Here is a 21,428-nt window from a genome sequence, read left to right as displayed (position 1 = left end):
CATAATCCCAAGCAGGCTCCAGGCTCTGAGCTGTCAGCACAGAGCCCGATGCGGGGCTCAAACTCACCAACTGTGAGATCATGACCTGAGCTGAAGTTGGACGCTTAACCAACTGAGCCGCCCAGGTGCCCCTTTCAGAGCCTACTTTTAAACTTGAAGCTATAGAGAAAGTCCTTGTAGAAGGGTTGTCAGGGATAGGGGCCAGTACAGCTATTATCCCATGGTAGAGCGACCCTGTTAGTGTTGGCAAATCATTTCTGCTTTCTTGGATCCTTACTTCTGCCAGGTGTGGGTTTCAGAAGTAAGAGAGTTGGCATGGAATCAGAGGTGTTAGCGTAAATGTTCTTGCCTGTGCTTATGGCCTTTTTGTTTCCATTTCATCATATTTTAAGAACTTTGTTGACCAAATGTGAGAAGATGTGTGCACTTAATAGTTTTGATTTTGCAGCTCATACTTATGTCCCACTTGATTCCCTATTTTTTCCTCTCCTGTTCACACTATGGCCACTTAGTCACCATCTGCAGGCCCCATTTCAGTAGTTTAGCTGGTTCAGTCTTACTGTGTTGCTCAATGCTTGGGTCTCAATTTTAGAGACTGGGCTTCTTCTGCCCACTGTTCCTGAACTTAACTTTCCACTTATATCTAGGTCCTCCAGGAATGATGGCCTGCTTTGGTCTTCCCTGCGCCCAGAATTCCTGCTGTATCCACAATGGTGGTCACCTCTGCTGGCCTGCCCCACAATCAGTGAGCTCCCAAGCCCCCTCACCTCACCCAATCTTATAGCTCCCCATGACATCACCCCTAAGGAGCAGAATTCCAGGGCAGGCTGTGTGATTTCTATCTTCCAGAGCTCTCTGAGGATCTGCTGCTTATCTCTGTCCCGAGGATGAAAATGGATGACAGGTGCTACCCGGTGATCTTTCCAGATGAACGAAATTTCCGTCCCTTCACTTCGGACACCCTGGCTACAATTGAGAAGCGGATTGCCATCCAAAAGGAGAAAAAGAAGTGCAAAGACCAGACACCAGCAGAACCCCAGCCTCGGCCTCAGCTTGACCTAAAGGTCTCCAGGAAGTTGCCCAAACTCTATGGCAACATTCCCCATGAGCTGATAGCAAGGCCCCTGGAAGACTTGGACCCGTTCTACAGAAATCATAAGGTAGTCGGATGGGGTTCTGGGGTGTTCTAGCCATGCAGTTATAACTGGTGTTACAAGAACCTCCGAACATTGATCTTGGGGTTTGCAGGGGTGTCTGTCCTCCTTTGCTGTCACCACTTGTCATTGCCTCCATAGTCCTGAGACCCTCTTTCAGTCTTCATCTTCTCTCTGTAATGCATGTCTTGGCGAAGAAGAGAAGGTCCAGGGGGCAGCAGGAAGGTTAAAAGAAAAACAGAAAACATAAATGGTGTCAGGAAAGAGGACTGGACTAGCAGTCACAAAAATTAGGTGTAGGCCATTTAAGTGACTGGCTTTTTGACTTTGGATAAATCCCTAATCCTCATTCTTCTAATCTGTAAAATGGGAATAAAGCATGCTTCCTACAACATGGACAGGCCATGGAAGCACTTATAAACTGTAACGCATTATACTGATATGAGACATGAATATCACTGTCCAGGAACGTCCAATTCAGTAATAAGTTTTCCTTGAAAAACTCCCCAGCTATAGGCTTTTTAGGCTATTAAATGAGAATTCTGGAGGTTGGAACCATACACCAACATGATGCATAATAGAAGTTCAATAAGTGATGTTCAAGAATATGGTAATCAAGTGGGCAGGTGGAGATTTTGCATAAATCCCATGCCGATATGTGATAGGCTTGCTATTTAACCTACCTGAATATAGTTGTTGCAGGGAAATTCTAGTAAAAGTTCTTTAAAGGGGCTCCTAAGTGAGGAAATGTGAGCTCTGGGCTCCTCTGATGGCTGCTTGGAAGCCTGGGACAGTGAGGACGGTCCTCTGCAGACCATCCGGAAAAGCTCAGAAGACCTTGCCATAATAATCCCATTGTGTGATCCAGCAGCGAATGGAAAACCCACCTCACCAGACTGAGGGCAGAGAGGAAGGAAGTTTGGGTAGAAGTCCTAGAAATATGAGATGCTGAGACCATTCTCTGCTGGCAACCATGAGAAATTGATCTCTCCAGAGAAATATTGCCTGGTATGTTACCTTGCATTGGGACAGACTTAGGGTTACCAGACCAAATGGGAACTGTGTGTATAGAGGAAAGTGGGGTGTGAGTGGGAAAGACAAGAAAGAAGAGGAGAGATGAAGGAACGAAAACACCCCAATATTTCTCCTTCTTCTTATGCCCCAGAATCCCAGGGGCTTCTTGGAGGCAGAGTTGTTAAATGCGAATTGATTTCTGCAGGCCTTCTGCTTCAAGGCTGGAGCAGGTGGCAGCTTGGTATGCTGCAGACAGTCCTGGGAGGACAGGTTCTGTTCCAGCCTGGCTGAATGTTCTAGGACTATCTATCTCTTCTCAGCTTGGGCTCTCCCTTTAAATTAGAAGACACGATACTTTTTTAGAGCTCTGCACACCCATGACCCCGCATGGCTGGTACTCTCAGCAGTCATGTGAGGTATATGTGATAGTTAGCTCTCCACCTCATAAATGAGAATCCAAAGACTGGATGGGGAAGAGGATTATGACAGGTCAAGCAACCAGTAAGGGATGAAGCTGGGCCCTAAACCCAAGGGCTCTTTCGATAGTCTAAGGCCACTTCCTGTCTTTTGAAGCTTCCATTTTGAAGAGCTACAGAGAAAGGGGTGGAGATATGTCAGCAAGAAGACAGAAGGAGCAGGTCCCTATCATTTTAATAATTTAAACCCTGGTGAGTATAGTTAAATACACCATTAGCTGAAATATTTAAAGCAGTGAGAGATGGCATTAATAAAATATCAAGGGGCACAGAGACAGAGCCGTATCATGCCACCTATTAATCTGGGGTGACCTGCCTCAAGGAGGGGTTTGCTCTCTGCCCTAAAATTGTCTTTCTAGCCAAAGGAAGGGCCCAGAATCCCTAAAGTGGGTCTTGGGCTCCTGAGCTCATAGCTTTCAAAGAAGCCTGTGGCCCATTTCCTTTTGTTATGGAGGCAACAGAAAATATCCTGCCCCATTTTTTCCTGCCGCCAGATGGCCAGCAGACAAGTAAGTTCCAGCAACTCAGCAAAGGGAGGTTGATGGTTGGCAGTGGCTGAAGTTCTGGTACCTCAGCCAAGGCAGCACCCACCCTGCTATATTGGGCCTTGGCGACAAGGCCTGTCTTTCCTGTATAAGAACATACTGGATTACATGCCAAGTAGTACTTTTGCAGATCTGAAAGGAGCAGAGACATGGGGAAACAGGAATGACCCTCATTCTGTGAAGGCTTTTGTAACAAACAGCCTTGGGGACATGTAAGGGGACAGCCAGATTATAGCTAAATGGAAAGAAGGAGGTTTCGGGGGGTTGATGTGAGACCCTGTGAGTGATGGGTTCTTCTGCAGGCACTGCCTCATTCCTAGCTCCCAGGAAGAATTGGGCACACGTCTGGTGTTGTCTTCAGTGGAGCCCAGTGGGCATTTTGGATGGGACAGTGTACCACTTAGCAGATCTGTCCGGGGTTCGGCATCCCTAGACTTACCCACTAAAGACCAGTAGAGCCTCCAGTCGTTGTGACAGACAGCCAAAAACACCCACATGTATTTCCAGACGCCTTCTGTAGGGCCTCCCCCACCAGTTGGGAACCGGAGGCAGATTTGCTCACACGTCAGTGGGGAGAATGGGAGAGCAAGTCTGGGAAGCTTGATGACTTTTTCTGTTGAAGATCCTCAGGGTTGGAATTGATCGGCAGACTATCTCGCGTAGAACTGCTCAGGTACAGCAACACAGACTCCCCGGGTCCCTGACTGTTCTAACCTTTGTTACGAAGCTCTTATTCGTAATCAAAATAATTTAAAATAATCTGCTGAATGTGAGTGTTCAATACTACTCCCCATCTCTTCAAGTTCCCTCCTAGTTCTTATCTCTCTAGACGGAGACACAAGACGAAGGGTTTTGCTGGTGTCCAGAGTCACAGCGTGGGCCGGTTGGAAAGTGCCTCAGGCTACAGAGTGACAGTAGCCCAATCAGAAACTGTCATGATCATGATAAGCCAAGCCACGCCTCAGTCCGCGGTCCCACTGAATTTCCTCTGAATGAACTAACTCGCGATAAATGTTGTTCCGTCACTGCATGTAATTCTTGTGGCATTTGTTTGCTTGTCTTCGCAGACGTTTATGGTGTTGAACAAAAAGAGGACCATCTATCGCTTCAGTGCCAATCGTGCCTTGTTCATATTTGGGCCTTTCAATCCAATCCGAAGTTTAGCCATTAGGATCTCAGTCCATTCATATCCTTTCGTGGCATCTTCCGCCAAGTCCAGGTCATGTGAAAAGTGCCAGAGCCCCAGACTGAGGGGAAGTAGCTGATTCTTGGAACCAATAATGGCAGAGTGCCTGCGGCTGCATGGCGGGGGCTGTGCTTTTACTGCGTGTGAACAAGGCTTGGCCCTGCCCTGGGATCCTGTGACCTCAGAAGGAGACGGGCCAAAAGGCGGGCAATTTCTTCAGTGGATCGGGCAGTTTGGGAGCGGTAGTGTGGAGAGGCACCGCTGTGCTTTGGAGGCATCCAGGGGGACTTCCCGGAGAAAGGAACATCTAGGTTGGGGCCCAGACAAAGGTGGCAAACCATCTACCTGTCTCTGTATATACCTGCTAACGGTGTTGTGTTGGACCTAGACAGAATTTATTTTTTTTTTAATTTTTTTTTAACGTTTTATTTATTTTTGAGACAGAGAGAGAGCATGAACGGGGGAGGGGCAGAGAGAGAGGGAGACACAGAATCGGAAGCAGGCTCCAGGCTCTGAGCCATCAGCCCAGAGCCGGACGCGGGGCTCGAACTCACGGACCACGAGATCGTGACCTGAGCTGAAGTCGGACGCTTAACCGACTGAGCCACCCAGGCGCCCCGGACCTAGACAGAATTTAAAGCTTTATGGAAACATTCTGTAATGTGGGAAGTCCAGATCTCTGGCTTCTTTTGAAAAACGGAACCTCTCTCAAGGCTCAGCCTATAGTCCTAGCTGGCAAAAATCGGTGTAGTGAGGAACCACTGCCTGTTTTAGAGGGGCCATGCAACCTCTGCTTCACCACCTCTCCACCCCTCTCTGTGGCCCATTTTACCCATTTAAAGGACTCCCGAGACTCTTAAGGCTTTGAGTTTGCAACCTCAGTCTTAAGGATAAAGATAGGAGGGGATTATTGAGCATTCCTGCTGTGTGCAGGGGGTGGTGGAAGATGCCAGGCAGTTTTAGACTGGGGGAGGTCAGAAAGACATGGACTGGTACATGTATTGAAGTACTGGGGGGATGGGAAGGAATAACTGTTCAGGTTGGCTTCCCTAGAAGCAGAATCTGAGATGGGGATTCTTATTTAATCCCCATCTTTAATATTATTATTATTTTTAAAATTTTTTAATGTTTATTTATTATCGAGAGACAGAGAGAGACAGAGCATGAGCAGGGGAAGGGCAGAGAGAGGGGGAGACCCAGAATCCGAAGCAGGCTCCAGGCCCCGAGCTGTCAGCACAGAGCCCGACGTGGGGCTGGAACCCACGAGCCGCGAGATCATGACCGGAGCCGAAGTCGGACGCCGAACCGACTGAGCCACCCAGGCGCCCCCCCCATCTTTATTATTTAATTATTTAATACTAAATGATGACTTAGTAGAGGAGTTGCCCTCTGGAGAAGGAAAGAGGGAAGCAGGATGGAGAGAAAGAGGAGCAAACAAGGATGGGGTCTCAGCTGAGCCCACATCAGCTGGAGTCCACCAGGAGCTCTAGAGCACCGATTACGTCGCAGAGGAAGCCCACCTGGAAGCGAGGGCCAGCTTTTCTCTACGTCTCAGTCAGTCAGACATGAGGGAGGGAGTTGTAGCCCTCCAGGTGAAGGGGCTGCCTTTTGGCTGAGGACAGTTCTTCAGGGGAGGGGACAGGTGTGGGCAGTCGCCCGCCAACACGCACCGTCCGCAGACAGGTTGCACCTGCGGCCAATGGGGCCTGGAGGTATGCCCGCAGCCTCCACTGTGACGGATGACCCGGGCCACCCTGAAGTGTACCTGCCTTAACAGACAGCGGTTACATTGTTCAGCATGTTCATCATCTGCACCGTCATCATCAACTGCGTGTTCATGGCCACCGCCTGTGGGAAGGACAACAGCAACATATATACCGACAATGCCGAGTAAGTGTTTGTCCTGCGCTCATCCAACCTAAGGTTTGGAACAAATACGCCTAAACGACCTGTGATTAGATCAGAGTTCAGCTATACAGAGAAAGACAAAGTCACCCATGATCCCAACTTCCCAGTGCAAATGTCGGAAGGGTCCCTTTTAGTTTGGTACACATATTTTTAACAATTATTTTTAAAGACCTCAAAAATAATAAGCAGCACACTTACAACTTTTATGTCTAGCTTTTAAGAGGTTTTCTTTGTGTTTGTAGAGGCTTTATAGGAATCTGCTTTTATGGTAATATAACATTCTATCAGGTGAATAAACCATAATTTACTTAACCGTTCTAGTATCTTACTCCTATAAATATCACTGCAACAAGCATCTTTTTTGCATAAAGCTACTTTTCAAAAATGATTACTTTTCTTAGGGTAGAGTCTTAGAAATGGGCTTACTAGATCAAAAGTACATTTCAATGCTTGAAAAACATATGGGGACAAAATGTTTTCCAAAAGGTTTGGGATAGTTGTTAATTTATAGAGTTAACAATATTTCCATTTCCCATGTATCATTTTTGCTTTTTCCCTGGTGAGTTTGAGTGAGTTCTTCCTATAATTAAAATATTAACTTTTTGTAATTTTTAGTTGGCTACTCAGTAATGCAAGTTAATTTTTCAACTTAGAAAGTTCTATATTTTGATAAGTATTCTCTTATCAAAGAGAATGTTGTCCTAGTTTTTCTAATTTAACATATTTGCTGCTTTAGTCTTTCAGGAATGTATTGAATAATTGAGAGAATAATAAGAAATCACTTATTTTATTCACATATTTTTATCCCATATTTAACTTAACTGTGTGATAGAAACCATCACGGTCAACATGCAGAACGTACAGAACATTCCAGACACTCTAAAATTTCCACTTGGCAGTCAATCCCTTGACCCCCGCTTGCAACCCCAGACAAATACTGATCTGCCTTCTGTCACTCTAGACCAGTGTTGCCTTTTCTAGAATTTAATATAAATGGACTCATATAATGTATATGATACCATACTTTCCTATCTGGCTTCTTCCACTTAGCATGTTTTGAGATGCACCCGTGCTGTTGTTTGTATCACTAGCTTTCCCCCTCCTTGGTGTTGAGTTGTATTCCTTTGTATGAGCATATCACAATTTGTTTTCCCGTTCACCTGTTGATGGACATGTGGGTTGTTTCTAGTTTTGGGCCATTATGAATAAAGCTGCTAAGAACATTTCTGTATAAAAGTCTGTTTATGGGGATCACCTGGGTGGCTCAGTCGGTTGAGCATCTGACTCTTGATCTGGGGTCAGGTCATGATCCCAGGGTCGTGAGACAGAGCCCCATGTTGGGCTCTGTGCTGGGTGAGGAACCTGCTTAAGATGCTGTCTCTTCCTCTGCCCTTTACCCTGCTCATGCTCTTTCTTTTTCTCTCTCTAAAAATTGAATTAATTAAGTAGGTAAGTAAAAGTCTTTTTGTAGATATATGTTTGCATTTCCCTTGGATAAATACGTAGGAGTGGAATTGCTGTGACATATGTGAAGTATATGAGTGAGTAACTTTGTAAGAAATGGCCAAACTTCTCCAAAGTGGCTGGACTGTTTTACATTCCTGCAATATATGAAGGTTTCAAAGTCTTTATTAATTTCATCCTTAATTTGCTCTTCTATTTCTAGCTTCTTAAGGTAGAAACTTAAATAGTTGGTTTTAGACCATTCTTCTTTTCTTGTACAATTGTATAAAGCTATAAATTTCCACTACGCACTGCTAAAGAAAGCTTCATCCCACATATTTTTTTTTTCTTTTTTTTTTTTCCCAACGTTTATTTTTATTTTTGGGACAGAGAGAGACAGAGCATGAACGGGGGAGGGGCAGAGAGAGAGGGAGACACAGAATCGGAAACAGGCTCCAGGCTCTGAGCCATCAGCCCAGAGCCTGACGCGGGGCTCGAACTCACGGACCGCGAGATCTTGACCTGGCTGAAGTCGGACGCTTAACCGACTGCGCCACCCAGGCGCCCCTTTCCCACATATTTTGATATGTTGTGTTTTTATTACCTTTTGGGTAAACATTCCCTACTTCTTCTTATAATTACTTCTTTGTCCCATGTGTTATTTAGAAGTGTGTTTTTTTCCAAATATTTTATATTTTTCTAGTTGCCTTATTGTTAATGATTTCCAATTTAATTCTATGGAAAGAATATACTCTGTAAGTTTTCAATCTTTTGAAATTAGGAGAAACTTATTTTATGGCTCTATGGGGAATGTTTCATGTGTACATGAAAAAATGTGGATTCTGCAGTTTGATATGATTGTCTGTAAATAGTCCTATTAGGTTAAGGTGGTTGATAGTGGCATTTATATATTTATCCTTTTGCCATTTCAATTAGTACTTCTATGAATTACTGAGGAGAGGCTTGAAATCTCCATCTATGATTGTGAGTTTGTCTATTATCCCTTCATTTTTAGCAAATTTTGCTTTATATATTTTTGCAGCACTGTTATTAGGCACATACAGATTTATGGTTATTATATCTTTCTGATGTATGCATTCTTTTATCAGCATGAAATGCCCTTCTTTATCTTTAGTAATATTCCTTTTAGTATTTGTTTTGTCTGAGGTTAATACAGCTACTCCAGTTTTCTTAGGCTCATTGTTTGCATGGTATATCTTTTTCCATCCTTTTACTCTCAACCCTTGTGTGTTTTTGTATTTATAGTGTATCTCTTGTAAAGAGCACATAGTTGGTTTTTGTTTTTTATGCAGTCTATTTTCTAATCTCTGCCTTTTGATGGTATATTTATTTCATTTGCATTTAATGTAATTATGAATATGCTTAAATTCAGGTCTGCTGTTTTTCTATTGCTCTCATCTGTTTTTTGTTCCTTTCCTCTTCTATTGTTCTTCCATTCCTACCTTCTTTTTTGTTAATCAGGTATATTTAGTATTTCATTTTAAATCTCTACTGTTTTTCTTTTAGATTTACTTCTTTGCATTACTTTTTAGTGATTGCTCCTTCTCTGTCCTTAAGTGGGACTTGGGTCTAGTTAAGGACAGTGAGCTTGGGGCTATGCCTTGAAGCAAGGGGCATGGATACTGCTGAGAATAGAAGTGATCCTGGGCAATATCACTGGGGAAAATGGTCTCCCATTTAGATAGTTGGCTATTCCATGTGAGGAGCTAATTGAGAGTGGAGGAGTTGCTCATTATGTACTGCAGTGTCTCTGGAAGCCTTCGTAGTCAAAGTGTAGCTGAGCCTGCTCGGCTCTTCTAGTGAGATGCAATGAGTCTTCTTTTTCCTATTAATGGAAAGCAGTGGCCCAATTGGATGCTAATCTGCTCAAAGGTCATTTTCACTACTAAAAGACCCATAAGGCAAAGATATGAAAAAACCCTTGTCTAGGCTACTAAAAGACCCATAAGGCAAAGATATGAAAAAACCCTTGTCTAGGCTGTAGGGAAGCTGCTGCTGTCTCCTGGTGGCATTTGTACTGACAATGGATGCATAAAAGTGAGGGTGGGAGGAGGAGGTTGAAAATGTTTTTACAAAAGAAGGCATGTGACTGAGTTATTAGGCCTATGGGGGGAGAGTTTCTCTAATTTTGTCAGTGTCCTTTGGTTAGAAAACTTTTAAATGGGAAATTGATTCCAGGTCTATAGCTCTCAGAGAATGAATGCCAAAGTGCCCTAGGATCAGGCGATGGTGTTCTCTTAACCTACCTGGACACCACCTGTGGCCCTGATTGGATACCCTAACCATGCTTGAACTGACAGTGACACGCTCCAGAGGGCCTCATTTGCCTGGTGGGTTGGGATCTCTCTGTCACGGAGCTCCCAAGCCCTGTTCCTTGTGGTGGGCATGGCTGTACTCCATATCAGATATCATGGTTGGTCTGCCTGTCCCTCTATTGGCCAGGCTTTGGCTGGGAGTGGGAGGTGGGAGACCAGGTGGTTAGGTAGAAATGGCAGTCAAGGGCTGCTGTCTCATTTGCCTGAGACCTAGATGGAGATTTGCAAAATCCCACAAATCTGCAATTACAGCTTTTCCCAAAATACCCTTAACTTTGTAAATTATGCCTGGTTTTTTAAAACAGTATTTCAGGGCAGACATGAATTAATCTGCTGTGTTCTTTTGTCACCTAAAAGGTGATCAGCTTAGAAAAAAAAAAAAGGCTGAAGCAGAGAGCAGCTCATAACCATTTCAGCCCTTGGATTTGGCTACTTTGGATTTTTCAAGTTTCCAAGATCTTAGCTCTTTAGCTTTGTGGGCTGACAGTGGTTGGATGTTCTACCAGAAAAGGTCCATTTCTTTTACTGTGAACCAACAGATTGTTTGAATTGATTGTTTCTGTCCCCAAAGTGGAACCCGTTTGTGTGCGTGTGCCCACGTGCACACGGACAGACCCAGCATTTTTGACAGACTGTTTTAATTGTGGTAAAATACACATTACATAAAATGTACCACGTTAACCACTTTTGAGTGGTATTAAGTACAGTCACATAGTTGTGCAACCAATTATCACCATCCGGCTCCAGAACTCTTTTCATTTTGCAAAACTGAAACTCTGTGCCTATTAAACACTAACTCCCCTCCAGTCCCTGGCAACCACCATTCTACCTTTGGTTGCTATGTATTTGACTGCTCTAGGCGCCTCACTTACGTGGAATAATACAGTATTTATCTTTTTGCACCTGGTTTATTTCCCTTAGCAGAATGACTTCAAGGTTCATCCACGTTGTAGCCTGGGTCAGGGTTTCCTTCCTTTTTAAGGCTGAGTAATATTTTTTGGTATGTACCCCATTGATCTGTTGATCCATCAGTGGACATTAAGGGTTGTTTCCAACTCTCGGCTATTGTGACTAATGCTGCTGTGAACGTGCATGCACAATTATTTCTTTGAAATCTTGCTTCAGTTCTTCTGTGTGCATGCCCACAAGTGGGATTGCTGGATCACGTGGTAATTCTATTTTTAATTCTTTTGAAGAGCCTTCGTAGTGTTCTCCGTGGCTGTTTGCATCATTTTACAGTACTGCACGAGAGTTTCTGTTTTTCTGCATCCTTACCAACACTTGTTATGTTCTGAGGCTTTTTTTTTTTTTTAAAGCAGCCATCCTAATGGGTATGAGGTGATATTTCACTGTGGTTTTGGTGTGCATTTCCCTGATGATTAGTGGTATTGAGCATCTTGTCGTGTGCTTGGTTGGCCATCTGGATGTCATCTTTGGAGAAACGCCTAATTCAAGTCATTTAGCCATTTTTAAATTAGGTTACTTGATTTGTGCTGTTTCTTTTTAAATTTAGTTTTTTAATTAAAATCTTCTTATGGAAATGTAATGACATCAATACTGTATTAGTTCCATGCGTATAGTGATTCAAAGTTTATATACATTATGGAATGATCACCATAAGTCTAGTCACCATACAAAGTTTTATAGTGTTACTGACTGTAGTCCCCATGGTGTACATTACATCCTCATGTCTTATTTATTTTATAACTGAAAGATTGTACCTCTTAATCCCCTTCACCTATTTCATCCATCTCCCAACCCCCTCCCCTCTGGCAACCATCAGTTTGCTCTCCGTGTCTAGAAGTCTGTTTTGTTTTGTTTCGCTCTTTAGTTTCTACATAGAAGTGAAATCATACAGTATCCGTCTTTCTGTGTCTGATTTTACTTAGCATGATACCCTCTAGTCTATCTTTGTTTTCATGAAGGGCAAGATTTCATTCTTTTTTAGGGTGGAATAATATTCCATTGTGTACATATACCACATTTTCTTTACCCATTTGTCCATTGATGGATACTTAGATTCCTTCCATATGTTGCCTATTGTAAGTAATGTTACAATGAACATGGCAGTATGTGTACCTTTTCAAATTCGTGTTTTCACTTTCCTTGGATAAACACTCAGAAGTGGAATTGCTGGATCATATGGTACTTCCATTTTTAATTTTTGAAGGAACCTCCATATTGTTTTCCACAGTGGCCGCACCAATTTCCATTCCCATTAACAGTGCACAAGGGTTCCCTTTGCTGCATCCCTGCCAGCACTTGTTTCTTGGCTTTTTGATAATATTCATGCGACAGGTGTGAGGTAATATCTCACTGTGGTCCTGATTTGCATTTTCTTCATGATTAGTGATGTTGAATGTCTTTTCACATTCCTGTTGGCAATCTGTGTGTCTATTCAGGTCTTCTGCCCATTTTTAATCAGATTATTTGTTCACTTGATACTGAGCTGTATGAGTTTTTTTTTTAATATATTTTGGATGTTAACCCCCATGTGATATATCATTTGCAAATCTTCTCCCATTTAGTAGGTTGCCTTTTCAATTTTTTTTAATGTTTATTTCTGAGAGAAAGAGAGAGAGAGAGACACAGACAGACAGATAGAGCACAAGTGGGGTGGAGCAGAGAAAGGGAGATGCAGAATCCCAAGCAGGCTCCAGGCTCTGAGCTGTCAGCACAGAGCCAAACACGGGCGTGAGGGGCTCAAACTCGTGAACTGCGAGATCATGACCTGAGCCGAAGTTGTCATTGAGTCGAAGAATGTCATTGGGATTTTGATAGAGATTGTACTGAATCTGTAGATCACTTTGAGTGGTACAAACATCTTAACCGTATTAAGTCTTCTGATCCACGAACACGGGCTATGGAAAGATCCAGCTTTTAACCTTTTCGTTTATTCTGAGCCATCCAGGCACCCCTAGTAGGTTACCTTTTCATTTTGTTGATGTTTCCTTGGCTGTGCAAAAGCTTTTTACTTTGATGCAGCTCCGTTTGTTTATTTTTGCTTTTGTTATCCTTGTCTGGGGAGACAGAACCAAAAAAATATTCCTGAGACCAGTGTCAGAAAGCTTACCGCCCAAGTTTTTATCTAGGAATTTTATGGTTTGGTTCTTGCCTTTAAATCTTTAAGACATTTTAAGTTTGTTTTTGTATATGGTGTGATTTTTTTGGTTGTTAAGTTGTGGGAGTTCTTTGTATCTTCTAGATATTAACCTCTCATCAGTAATATGATTTACAAATATTTTCTTCTTGAAGTTTTATAGTTTCTGCCCTTGCACTTAGATATTTAGATATTTTGAGTTAAATTTTTTTTAAATGTTTTTTTCAACGTTTATTTATTTTTTGGGACAGAAAGAGACAGAGCATGAACGGGGGAGGGGCAGAGAGAGAGGGAGACACAGAATCGGAAACAGGCTCCAGGCTCTGAGCCATCAGCCCAGAGCCCGACGTGGGGCTCGAACTCACAGACCGCGAGATCGTGACCTGGCTGAAGTCGGACGCTTAACCGACTGCGCCACCCAGGCTCCCCTGAGTTAATTTTTATACATGGCGTAAGGTAGGGGTCCAACTTCATTTTTTTGCATGTGGGTACTGAGCTTTCCCAGCGTTATTTGCTGAACGGCCGTCCTTTTTCCATGGAATAGTCTTGGCATCTTTGTGGAAAATCATATGACCATATATGTTAGGGCTTATTTCTGGGCTCTCTGTTCTATTCCAGTGTTCTATATGTCTGTGTTTATACAGGTACCACACTATTTTGATTAGTTTAGCTTTGTGATAGGTTTTGATATAAGAAAATCTGAGACCTCCCAAGTTTTTCAAGATCATTTTGGCTTTTCAAGGTCCCTTGAAATTTGGGGTCCCGAAATATGAATTCCAGGATGGATGTTTTTATGTTTGCAAAGAATGTCATTGGGATTTTGATAGAGATTGTACTGAATCTGTAGATCACTTTGAGTGGTACAAACATCTTAACCGTATTAAGTCTTCTGATCCATGAACATGGGCTATGGAAAGATCCAGCTTTTAACCTTTTCGTTTATTCTCCTTGTTTCTTTGCCATCATCCCCTTCTGTACATCAAAGTGACAATTCTAGAATAGTGATGACAAAATAGCAGTGACAACCCCCGTCCCAAGGCCCCAGGTTGCTAAAACAACTCTCAAGAAGGTGGCCATGGAACTAAGCACTGAACAGCAGCTTACGACTTTATCTGTGGGCCTGTTGCTTAGAAATTCTGACTACTAGAACTTGCTTACGATGCTTGCCACTCTGAACTCGGGTTTACTGAAAATCAGAATGTTAAACGTCACACTGAAATGTAAAAAAACCACATAAAAGCCAGATAAGACAGATGGCCTCTCTGCTTTTCACATCACTTACCATATTCCTTCTTGTTCTGAATGATTTACTTTGCAGGTATGTCTTCACTGGGATTTATATTTTTGAAGCTTTGATAAAAATATTGGCAAGAGGTTTTGTTCTGGATGAGTTTTCTTTTCTTCGAGATCCATGGAACTGGCTGGACTCCATTGTCATTGCAACAGCGTAAGAATGTCAAAGATGTTTATTGAGGAGACTCGGGGTGGGAAAGAAGCTCCTTGGCTTCCACCAGGGGTCTCTGTGGGTCCATGTGAGTAGCTAAGCATGTCCTAATAATGCCTAGAGCTCTGAGTGCAGCGTGGGTTGGCCCTGAACGGCATCATGCAGCCAATTGGCCAGAGGCCTCCACACGTGAATCCATTTCTAGGCCACATTCATGCTCTCCTTCCTCCAGCCATTCACTCCCCAAACAGTGGCCTATGATGGGCCAAGTTCTGTGCAAGATACAAGGGTTGTGATAATGAAAACAAAACAAAACAAACAGACATGGTTCTCACCCTCTTGAAGCTCACAGTCCAGATGGGAAGAGGGAAAATTAACAACCATTGCAATCTGGTAGGGTGAGTGCTGGGACAGGAGCTGGGCATGTATCGGGCTGTCAGAACGTGTAGGAGGAACCACGGAATCTGGAAAATCTTTGGCTACTGCAAGCTCTCAAGGAGTTTTCCTCATTTTCCTCTAGAAGTTTTCTAGACTTGGCCTTTATGTTTAAGTCCACGGCCCCTTTTGAGTTAATTATTGTGTGTATATTGTATATGACATGAGGTGAGGATTGAAGTTCTTCCCGGAGGAAAGGGCATCAGTTTGGCATCTGAATGATGACACAGGGTCGGCAAAATGAAGAACAAGAAAAGCAATGGCCCATCACTGGCACAATAATAGTAACCTAACATTACTTAATTTGTGCCAGCCATCGTCTTAAGCACTTTGCTTATGCTTTCCTGTTTAGTATCTGCAAAAGCCCTTTGAGGTAGATGCTATTAATTCCCAAGTTTTACATTTGAAATTCCACGGTTGGGTGATCTTGGCTATTGAAAGGCGGCATAGTGCAGTGGTGAGAGCTCAAGAGTCAGATTGCCTGGGTTCCTTCTGGGCTTGGCCACGTAGCGAGACCTTACGTAAATGCACTGGGCCTGGAACCCGGTAGTCAGTCAATACATGTTTTGATTGATTTCTCTTATCGATAGCTGTAGCCACAACTGCATGGACTATTCCAAGGGATCTTAATCTATGTCCAAATATAAAAATTAGCTGAGAACAGCCTCCCGTGCAATCTGTGGCCCACAGCTATGGAGAATGATACTACAGACCCCGAGATGAAGGTGGGGCCAAGAAGGTGAGGCCCCAGATTTCACCTTGGTGGACAGAGAGCTGAGGCCATGTTTATTTGTGGCCTGTGTGGAGATACACAGTGCAGCTGCAGGACTGAGTAGGCCCCGGCTTTCCCTGTGCTTTGTCTTCTAGGTTTGTATCATACTCACCAAGTATCAGGGCCAGTGGCATCAGTCTGTCGTCCCTACGTACCTTCCGGGTGTTCAGAGCTTTGAAAGCAATTTCGGTGGTTTCAGGTAAGTCAGTCTGACTTTCAGCATTGCCTTTTAGTGGGAGGGATGTTCTTGTATGTTAAACGTTTCTCAATGAGACTGAGGAATAGAAAGGATACAGATGCGCCGAGCAGACAGAGTGAGGGGCCAGGTGGTGGAGGTGGACCACCCTAGTGAAGGGGGGGAGGTATGTAAGCACTAGGAGGACTTGGGCTTTGCTGTGAGATAAATGGGAGAGCTTTGGGCAGAGGAGTCACATGACCTGACAAGGCTTTTGTTTTGTTTTGTTTTGTTTTTATGGAAGTTGGCCAACACACCATGATATGTTCGTTTCAGGTGCACGATATAGTGATTCAACAGCTCTATAAACTATGCTGTGCTCACCACAAGTGTAGCTACGATCTGTCGCCATACAGCACTCTTACAATACCATTGACTATATTCCTTATTCTTTTCTTTAAGTGTTTATTTGTTTTGAGAGGGAGAGAGAGTGCAAGCAGGGGAGGGGCAGAGAGAGAGAGAGAGAGAGAGAGAGAGAGAGAGAGAGAGAATCCCAAGCAGACTCCCCACTGTCAGGGCAGAGCCTAACGCGGGGCTCGATCTTATGAACCGTGAGACCGTGACCTGAGCCAAAATCAAAAGCCGGATGCTCAACCAACTCAGCCACCCGGGGGCTCCTCTATTCCCTATTTTGTGCCTTTCTTCTGCACGGATTACTCATTACAAAACTGGAAGCCTGTACCTCCCACTCCCCTTCTTCTGCCCATCCTCCTTCTTCCCCCTCTCTGGCAACCACCAGTCGATTCTCTGTATCTATGAGTTTCTATTTTGTTTTGTTTGTTCATTTATTTTGTTTTTGAGATTCCACATGTCAGTGAAATCATGCGGTCTTTGCCTCTCTCCATCTGACTTATTTCACTGAGCGTCTAGGTCTATCCATGTTGTTGCAAATGGCACACTCTCGTTCTTTTTTATGGCTGAGTAATATTCCATTGTGTGTGTGTGTGTGTGTGTGTGTGTGTGTGTGTGTGTGTGTATTTACATTTACCACGTCTCATTTATCCATTCATCTAATCTGACAGGTTTTAAATGGACTGCTCTGGCTGTTGCGTGGAGAATAGAATGAAGGGAAGGAAAGGCAGAAGCAGGGAAATCGGATAGGAGACATGGTGGTCGCCATGGAAATGTGTCACTCAGATCTGCTGCGGGCAGCAGAGCTGAATAATGATCCCAGCTGCCACGTCTCTGGACATCCGTGTCCACGCCAAGATCATGCTTTCCCTGCATGTCAGGGGGCCTAGTGCAGGCCCGTTGCTGAAGGACACGGGCCCCCTCGAGTGGGAGACGTCAGTTCAGGGGCTCCTCTCACAGCGGCTCTTCTTGTCCACTCCTGCTTGCTTCCCACTCTCCTTTCCCAGCTGTCAGCGCTGTGTCACAGCCCGAGGCTCTCCCTGCCAGCTGTGCTCTCTTCCCCTTTTTCTTCACGGGCGTGTCACCCAACACATCCCATGCAGTTCTCATTCCAGAGTGTCTGCTTCTCAGAGAACTCAAACAGAGGCACAAGAGGCCACTGTCATAATCCAAGAGGAGAGACGGTTGTGCTCTAGGATCAGGTGGTGTGGAGGAGTGAGTCAAGGTTCTTGGCCCGAGTGACTGGCCAGATGGAGTCGTCATTAACTGTAAACCCTCTTCACTAAAAAATTTTCTCTCTCTGCAGTCCTTCCCTTCCCCCTTCTTCTTCCCTTCCCTTCTAGTCTCTTCCATCAATGCTTAGCTCCCCCACCAAAACGCTAGGCAATTTGGATCCTTTCAAAAAGAGGCAGTGGGTTGGTTATTTTTTGAAACCTCAGAAAAACAGCCGCGTAATGGTAAACTGGCAGTCAAGGACAGTTTATGTAGGATTTGCCCCTCTCCTTCTTTTCTTCCTCTTTTGCAAGGTCGGCCTTGGTTTCCCAAGTTAAGTGAGGGGCTCAGTGCCTTGTGTTTCCTATGGGTAAAATATACATCAGGCAGTCACTTAGCAGCTGTAGAGTTTCCTTCTTCATCTCTAAACGGGTGACCATAGTCTCTGTTTTGACCCATGAAACACATGAGATCCCTGGATACTTTCTGGAAGTAAGGGCGTGAGGTATGATCCTTTAAGGAACTTTGTAAAAATTATTCAGGCGTCCCAGCCGTCTTTCAGCCAAATTTCCTTGCTTTGGAGAAGACTCAAACACGTCGTTATAGATGAGAGTCGGGCTTAGGTAAGGTTGAAGCGTCCACTTGTTTGGCTGCCGCTGGGGACACAGGGAATGTCCCAGCTTGGCCGGAAGCCTCCTCCTTATGCGGCACTGCACTTTGTGGGAAAGTCATTTGCTGCCGCTTTGGCCTCCTGTCAGGTGGCACTTTCTGTTCTCAAGTCTACCTGTCGTGGTTTACACTGATCACTGGAAACTTTGTCACTTGGTGCCATCCCACACACTGTAAGTCCTGTCTGGTTGTTTCTCTCTCCACCTGTGCGGACAGCGGGGCCCCTGGCTCAGTCATGTGCTGGGGCTGACTTGTTCTGGTTCCGCAGCAGGAGAACGTGCACCTCCTTTTCCAGCTCCGCATCCAGGGACGTCGTGCTGTGTAGCCTGAAGCCAGCTGCATGGGAGGGCTGTACGGAGGGAGAAGAGGGATCTGCTACACAATTCTGCAAACAAGGAAGGCTGTAAATGCTACAGATGGGAATTTCCCTGCACATACACCCCCTCTCCCCTCCCCAGAAAGCTGATTTTAAACATTTGCCGTCGTACCAAACATGGTGTCCTTATTTTGTAACTTGGCAGCCTATAGAGTGCCGTGGACACAGTAGGTGTTTAGTAAATATTTCTTGAATTCAAAAAACCCCTATTAGAAGTAGTAATCTGAGTTCCCCCCTCCCTAGAATATTCTCATTATCTGAGTCCAGAAAGAGCTCCTCCTTCTAGCTCCCTGCCCCCTGATTTAGCGAGGTCTCACGGCACCTTGCAGAGCTTGTGGTTGGTAGTGACCACTGCATGTTAAATACAGCTCTGTGTCCTCCTCTAGGGTGGCCTCACTGTGGCCTTAATGCTGCACGTGACCCCCAGCTGTGCGTTGTCCGCACAGCTGTAATCAAGTTGCCTGTATGGGATGTTTCTGTTCGGTCTTCTAACTTGCCCTGCGGAGCAACCCCGTCACAGACACAGGGCGGGGGGAAGAGGCTGAGCCCTAGACCGGCGTCCACCCAATGGCACGTAACTTTGCTCTGGCAGAGTTAGAACCAGAACCCGTGGCAGCAGAATCCCGGGCCAGGCTAGTTTACAGTCCCAGCCGGCAGTCAGGTGACACCCGAGGCCTTGGACATTCGCTCCATGCCCTTTGCCTGTGTCTGCTGTAGACGTGAGTGGGGGCTTCTTCCCACCCTGGTCCTTTTCCTCCCCAGGTCTGAAGGTCATCGTTGGGGCCTTGCTGCGCTCTGTGAAGAAGCTTGTTGACGTGATGATCCTGACTCTCTTTTGCCTCAGCATCTTCGCCCTGGTAGGTCAGCAGCTCTTTAAGGAAAATCTGAACCAGAGATGTGTCAGGAAGGACTGTAAGGATATGGATAACCTTGACGGTAAATATTCTACCTTCCACACCTTGGTCCGTGCATGGTTAACTTTTATTCTCACCATTCATGCTATCTACAGATCTACGTTCCAGAGTCTTAGCAGGAAGGATGATTTCATCCTTCCAGGGGTCTCACATGGGCAGATGCGCTTCTTAGAGAACTGCCTCATTCTTTGGGTTTCTATGGAGAAGGCAAAGCCTGAAGCCATATCCATACAAGTGGTGTCAGCTCCCATCCCTTCCCCTGTGGATCTGTCCACCCTGTGTCATGTTTTGCTTTATTTTTTTTTTTTAATTTAAGAAAGAGACAGAGAGAGAGGGAGAAGGAGAGGGAGAGGGAGGGAGGGGGAGAGAGAGAGAGAGAGAGAGACTGAGCGTGAGCAGGGGAGGGTAGAGAGAGGAGACACAGAATCTGAAGCAGGCTCCAGGCTCTGAGCTGTCTGCACAGAGACCACTGTGGGGCTTCAACTCACAAACCATGAGACCAAGAGCTGAGCCAAAGTCAGACACTCAACCGACTAAGGCACCCAGGAGCCCCGATATCACTTCTTTTTCTGCTGCACCCTCTCCACACTGAGGTCGACCCTCTAGCAATTCCGCATGTCCTGGATCTCACATGGCTACCCCGTTTCCATGTCTGTCTTGGTTTATTTAACTTCTCGTGGGTTGAGTCTGTGTCCAGCTTCCCCCAGGGCCTGGTCTCCGGTTCAGTTTTATGCACTGAGAGGCCAGGGGGGCATGGTGGTGTCCCTGCTTCCTCCTCGTCCTTCTTCCTTCTTCCTTTCCCTCCTTTTCTCTTGCTCCTTCCTGAGGGCTTACTGTCTGCTTCTTCTCTGGCTGCCCACTCCGATCATTTTAGAGGATTCCAAACCATTGGTTTCAAGCAAACCTGGCACATTGGCTGTTGTCTTTCCTTTCAGGTTTTGCTTTTAAATCTGAATTTATGATTCTTCCCTTTTCAGACCATTGCTTTGAAAAGAAAGATTCCACTGAATTCAGAATATGTGGCAGCTGGATGGGTGAAAGGTAAGAGGTTCACACTCTCCTTTTTTCTCCCAAGCAGATCACTTGTGGACCTTTTGGGGTGATGTTGCAAACGGTCTTCATCTAATGACTCGTGGAGACAGTGACGGCAGTTGACAAACAGTCCCGATTATTGCACGCATCTACGCAAGTTTCGACATACATTATTAAGTTATTAACGACTCACCACTGTAATTAATAAAAATAAAATCAATTATTTTTAAAATTAATAATAAAACAATAAACTTACTGTAATTGATATATTCATTTAAACATGAATTTAATATAATTCAATTAATTTCATATAGCTTAAAAATAATAAAAAAATAATGTAACATAATTAAAAAAAATATAATAATTATTTCCAAGTGTTTACAGCAGCTTCCCTTCCTCCCCAAAGTTAGGTTGAATTAGTAGCTGAAGAAACCTACTGAGAATGTAGTATTTTGACTTTATGGAGTGAGTATTCAGGACTTTCAAAGGTTAGGAAGAATGTTATGACTGAGAGCCTCATGGAATCCTTATTTTCTGTTCAATGGCATGGTCCTGATGCAAGGCTATCTGAGCGTCTTTCTCAGGTGCTCACGTGTTGATCACCGAAGCCTCTAATTTCATACACGGTTTTATGTGTGTTCACAGGCCGCTCGTAGCCCTCTGGCCCTTTGGGGATACCCTTCTTTCTTCCAGGGTCTCAGTGCTCTCTTGTGGTGAGAAATTCAATTCAGGGTGATTTAATGAGCATATTTCAACGTTTATTTATTTTTGAGACAGAGAGAGACAGAGCATGAACAGGAGAGGGGCAGAGAGAGAGGGAGACACA

The 21,428-nt window shown here is 44.5% G+C and overlaps 1 protein-coding gene across 1 annotated transcript in view; it reads left to right on the top strand.

Moving 5' to 3' along the window:
• Positions 1 to 855: 855 nt before the first annotated feature.
• Positions 856 to 21,428, top strand: part of SCN11A (sodium voltage-gated channel alpha subunit 11) — an 84,647-nt gene continuing 64,074 nt past the window's right edge. Inside the window, exons 1-7 of the mRNA XM_047099412.1 lie at positions 856 to 1,160; positions 4,257 to 4,375; positions 6,164 to 6,265; positions 14,481 to 14,609; positions 15,909 to 16,012; positions 19,419 to 19,592; positions 20,548 to 20,611. Coding sequence (XP_046955368.1) covers positions 888 to 1,160; positions 4,257 to 4,375; positions 6,164 to 6,265; positions 14,481 to 14,609; positions 15,909 to 16,012; positions 19,419 to 19,592; positions 20,548 to 20,611 — 965 coding nt within the window. The 5' untranslated portion in view covers positions 856 to 887. The remainder of the gene's footprint in view (positions 1,161 to 4,256; positions 4,376 to 6,163; positions 6,266 to 14,480; positions 14,610 to 15,908; positions 16,013 to 19,418; positions 19,593 to 20,547; positions 20,612 to 21,428) is intronic.

Source organism: Lynx rufus, unplaced genomic scaffold (genome assembly GCF_022079265.1).
Source record: "Lynx rufus isolate CCGP_SWC_20201006 ecotype Redwood Valley unplaced genomic scaffold, mLynRuf1.p SCAF_5, whole genome shotgun sequence".
Lineage (NCBI taxonomy): Eukaryota > Metazoa > Chordata > Mammalia > Carnivora > Felidae > Lynx > Lynx rufus.
This window is presented reverse-complemented; position numbering and strand designations above follow the sequence as displayed.